The sequence below is a fragment of the Apis dorsata genome, unplaced genomic scaffold (assembly GCF_000469605.1).
Source record: "Apis dorsata unplaced genomic scaffold, Apis dorsata 1.3 scaffold_577, whole genome shotgun sequence".
In the NCBI taxonomy this organism is placed as follows: Eukaryota; Metazoa; Arthropoda; class Insecta; order Hymenoptera; family Apidae; genus Apis; species Apis dorsata.
Window position 1 is genome coordinate 490,636 of NW_006263787.1, and position 5,286 is coordinate 495,921.

The 5,286-nt window shown below is 37.1% G+C and overlaps 1 protein-coding gene across 7 annotated transcripts in view; it reads left to right on the forward strand.

Annotated features, from left to right (window-relative positions):
• The window catches only part of LOC102676978 (probable nuclear hormone receptor HR3), a 121,816-nt gene that overhangs the window by 114,340 nt on the left and 2,190 nt on the right, over nt 1-5,286 (forward strand). For 6 of the 7 annotated variants that reach the window (XM_006621071.2, XM_031513096.1, XM_006621070.2 and 3 more), the window contains 3 exons: nt 1,167-1,439; nt 2,037-2,261; nt 3,584-4,007. In XM_006621071.2, the coding sequence (XP_006621134.1) occupies nt 1,167-1,439; nt 2,037-2,261; nt 3,584-3,843 (758 nt within the window). In that variant the 3' untranslated portion in view covers nt 3,844-4,007. Of the gene's footprint in view, nt 1-1,166; nt 1,440-2,036; nt 2,262-3,583; nt 4,008-5,286 lie in introns of those variants that run through there. The other variant, XR_004151268.1, reaches the window with a different exon arrangement.

Consider the following 5,286-nt stretch of genomic DNA (forward strand, 5'->3'; position numbering starts at 1 on the left):
CCATCCGAGGACGACGAAGTGCCGAGTCTGCCCAGTATGTCCCATGCGAGATGTGAGGTTACGTTTGTGTCCCTTTGCATGGGCATGTGTCGTGCTTTTTTTCTTTCGTTTCTCTTTTTTCTTTTCCTTTTTCTTTTTCTTTTCTTTCTTTTTTTTTTTTTTCTCTTTTTGTTACGGTTTGAGATATTCTGACTTTTTTTTTTCTCGGCTCGGTGAATTAAACCGATCGGTGTTTTTTATTTTGTATATTGTATTTTTTTCTTTTTCTTATTCTTCTTCTTCTTCTTCTTTTTCGTCGTCGATGGGAGAGTACGTTTTTTCTGTGTTTCTGAACGGGAGAGAGGTGAATTTGAAGAGAAATTTGGTCGAGATATAAAGTTATCTGTGATATCCATACTCGTGAAGAAGTTTTCTGGTATATTAGGTTAGAATGCATCGTTTTATTGGAAGTTTAAACATCCTATAATTAAACCTAATAAATTATAACGAAACTCCGTCGAGGTAAATAGCAGGATGCATTTGATCGGTATTCCCATAATTAAGGAAACGAGGATAAAGGGTGACCGGTTGATCCGAGAGGAGATTGAATGAAAGGGTTTGAATTTCTCGGTGGCGATTCGCGTCAAAGCGCTGGAATTGTTTAAAGTTCCCGGTCTTGAGAGCCAAAGTGAAATGGGTCTGGTAAACTGTGGCGATAATGTAGTTTGAAAGTGCGGTAATTATAGAGATCTACAACCGACCAGATCCTAAGTTTCGACCGCCTGGATTGGCTCTCGTGATCTTAACCTGGAAAACGTGCTCTCTCATTTCGAATCATTGCATTCTAACTTAAGTAAAAGTATAGTATTGCATAAATCGCGTCATTAAAAAAAAAAAAAAAAAAATTGACTAATCAAATTTAGAATTTTTTTCTTCTTTTAATCGATTTTTGTCGCTTAATATATTATACATATGTATATTCGATTATTCATGTTATACGTGTTCTTAAAAAATTGACAATTTTTCTGTGTGTTTTATATATAAATAAATATATATCTTGTTTAACGTAATAGTCTTTTTGATACGTAGAATATGATTGTTGGATATTCATTTCGATTATGCTCGATGAAAACGTGTACTTTTTAAAGAGCGAGATTTCAACCCGTCTCTCCGATGAATTTTCGTAGATCCGGCACAGATCAGCGAGCTGCTCTCAAAAACGATAGCGGATGCACACGCAAGAACGTGTCTGCTGTCGACGGAACAGATCCAGGAATCTTTCCGGAAGCCGCACGACCTCTCCAGATTGATCTACTACAAGAACATGGCGCACGAGCAGCTCTGGCTCGAGTGTGCCCAAAAACTAACCACCGTTATCCAGCAGATCATCGAGTTCGCCAAGATGGTTCCTGGATTCATGAAGCTCTCGCAGGACGACCAGATTGTTCTATTAAAGGCTGGTAAGTGTGATCTGAATTTAGTTATCTTCTTTGGAAGACTGAGACGTCTGATTTCCATTTTTTAATATTTTTTTATCAAAAATTACCTAGTTTTATAAATCAAATTTGTTTATTTGTTTTGTTATCGTTATTATTAACAACTAGATTTTATGATATTAATTTAAGAGAAATCAATTATTCTCAACAGAAAAGGAAAATGGTTTTATATACAGGGAAACGAAGAGAAATTTGGTAAATGCAAATGTAAATCGCGCATACGTTATTAAAAAATATTGTCAAAGCAAAATATTATTATTATATTATTATTCGAGCTAAATAAATATTCGCGTAGTCGTGCGTCTTATCTTGGAAGGAAGAAAAATTGCAACAAGCGGGCAGATAAAAGTCTAATTCCACGCGCGTAATCATTGAGCATTGTTAACAAGAATTTCAATTTCTTTTACAACCATTTGCCATATAAATTCAATACAGACGATCTTTCGTTGCTTTGTCGAGGAAATACGAGCGGATCAATTTTAGAAAATAAAATTGCCAAACTATTTTTTTATTTATTACGATAGATACGGATCACTGTACGCTAATACTCGATGCTTTCAGGTTCCTTCGAGTTGGCTGTGCTACGTATGAGCAGGTACCTCGATCTCCAGCAGAACTGTGTCCTCTATGGTGACACTATGTTGCCTCAGGACGCGTTTTACACGACAGATACGGCGGAAATGAAGCTTGTCTCTTGCGTGTTTGAGTTGGCCAGGAGTATTGCCGAATTGAAGCTTACGGAAACAGAGCTGGCTCTTTACAGTGCAGCGGTTCTCCTTAGCCCCGGTTAGTTAAGCTTTCGAAAGTCTTCTAATTATCTCTTAAAAAAAAAAAAAACCGTTTTCTTTTCAATCGTATAACACTTTGAAAATATCACCACTCGTCGTTAATCAAAAGGTATCATGGTAGTATCTCTTTTTTTTACAGTGATCGATCGGAATACATCACGGGATTCTTTTCATATATAAAAAACAAAAAAAGAAAAAAAAATGGAGAACAAATAGTGGCGTCTCGTTAAGCTGAATAAATGCAATTATGCGATCTTTGATGCTTTCGTGTCTCTTTAAAGTCAAAAGAATTTATTCATTTCAAAGTCGAGTATCTTCAACGATAATCGATTCGATAACTGCAAAGAGGATGATATTAAAATCATCGCGATTAATTAATCGCAGTGTTCAATCAGAGAAAATCTAAAATTCAAGTTTCAAAATAATCATCGAGCAAAGAAATGCATAGAAAATCGTAAAAAGTAAAACGTCATTGATCGATCAGAAAATGATTATCCCTATGTTTAAATTATTCGACACTACTGTATATATAAATACCACGATATCAAGTTCCCGGCATTCTTCTCTTTGCCCCTGATTCACTCTCTAAAATTATCCAGGAACACGGTCCCCTAATTATCCCCAGCCTGCTTAATTCGTCCCATTTCGTCACAACTCTCCTCCACAAAATTAATCGTCGCTTATAAATACTCGTTCGACGGAAGCATCTCGTTTCCCCCTTCTATCCCTCCTCCTCACGACCAACAACAACTCGACAAAAGAAACGAAGACGAAATATAAGACGGAGACGTAGTAAACAATTTCTGTGATTTTAAGCTTTGCATAGCTCGAGAAACAATCATTCTAGATCACTGACGATAGAATAAAGAATACAAACGATTTAATTTTGGAAAATCAAATTAATAAATTGCATTTAAAATTGATCAACACATTGTCAACCGGTTATAATTAATAAAATTATGAGTTTGAGACTTTTTTCAAACGAGTTCGAGTCGCATTTGATTCAAGATGATTAATTAATTTTATTATATTTATTTATTCAATTTCATTCATCTTCTTGGAAAAACGTTGACAAAAATCGTTACTTTTAAATATTCAAATTTAACTTAAACTTCTATATCATCGTGTTATCAGTGTTCAATTCCTGACAAATTTTACAAAAATCGCTTAATAAAAAACGAAATTCACATATGATATTTTTTTACAGTACAATGTGGCAACAATTGGATCCTGATCGAACATCAGGATACACATGTTTTCTGATTCTTTAATCCGGATGTGGTAGAAGAAATAAACAATTTCCAAAAATAACATTTTCAGATCGGCCGGGGTTGAAAGGGCTCGCGGAAATCACGAGACTGTCCCAGGCGGTGATCAGGGCGCTCAGGTCGGAGCTGGATCGTAACCACGTGTCGCCCATAAAGGGCGACGTGACGGTGTGCGACGCGATCCTTGCCAAGATACCACAGCTCCGCGAGATCTCCCTGTTGCACATGGACGCCCTGGCGAAGTTCAAACGGTCCCAGCCGCACCTCGAGTTCCCGGCCCTTCACAAAGAGCTTTTCAGCGTCGACAGCTGAACGATCGACGCGGCGCAGGGCGTCCCGACGCTGACGAACAAAGCGGTACGCGAGTAGCGCCGGGCCTTGCTCTGTCAAGGTGAGTTCCACCGTCCGGAAAATAAGGAAAAACAAAAAATGAAAGAACGGGGAGAGAGAGAGAGAGAGAGAGAGAGAGAGAGAGAGAGAGAGAGAGAGGAAGAGAGAGAGAGAGAGAAATTAAAATTTGGAGGGAAAGAGATGGCGATGCGTTATTCGACGAACGATGGTCGCGCGTCGTTGCTACCTAGGAAGTCGCTACGATTAGTCGCTGGAAAACACGTGCTTTTTGGGGCCGATTGTCGAGCGAGAGGCGTCGAAGGGTTTGGAGAACGTGGTGCGAGTAGCCTGTTTTTCCTTTCACGTTTCGTGTTTCTCGAAGAGATCGTTGAGGATTTATTTTATTTTTCTTGTTTCTTCTTCCCTGTTTCTTTCTGATTACTTTTTATAGAAAAAAAATCGTACTGTTGAAAATTTACGTCCGCAATTATAATCCTTGGAAGCCGTCATCCATTCGAAATTGCGTTAAAACACAGTCTTCGAGGATAAGAAGAAGATTATTATATAGAGAAAAGAAGGAACTAAATGAAAGCTTTCGTGGATACAACGTTTAATTTATGAAATTTTCTTTTTTTTTTTTTATTTAATCGTCAAGACATAGTCAAAATCTATGCTCAACGAATGCAAAGAGAATTATTACGTCCTCTTAAGAAGAGAAGTAAGGAATATTCTGTGTATATCGATCTTTCTTCAAGCCCTTCGATTCCAGCCCATAATTAAGATCCTCGAATCGAGTCTTACGAAACAACAAATCGATCGAAATCGCGATTCGAAGACGAAGGTATGGTTGTTATGGTTGTTACTCTCACGCAGTGTATTGTACATAAATTCTCCTTTCGGTCTCGATTTCCGATTTCGGTATATCGATTGTAAAACTGTACATGAACGATAGAGCAGCAGGGCCATTTCATAACCGAGATAGTATAATATCTTTAATCTTATCTGTAAAGAGACCTGCGCAACCCGATTTCACGATTGCCCAAACAACCGACTTCGTTTGGAGCTCGTTATGCTTCGGATCTTGAATTATACATACACTCAAGCGGACCGGCTTTGAAAAATCGATATTTCGAGCGGGGAAACAAGTAACTGATATTGTTGTTAACTTGCGATATTGTTGTAAATTTCTTCGTTTTGTTTTCTTTCCTCCCCCCCCCCTCCCCTTTGATTCTTTGTTTTATATATATATATATATAAAGAGAGAAGAAAAAGAAAGAACCCGTAACTTGTATTCCTTTTTTTCGGTCAGAAATTATTACTGCGTCCTAATGCCGTTACTATTACTATTATATAATAATTATAACTATTATTATTATTATTATTATTATTATTATTATTATTATTATTATTATTATTATTATTATT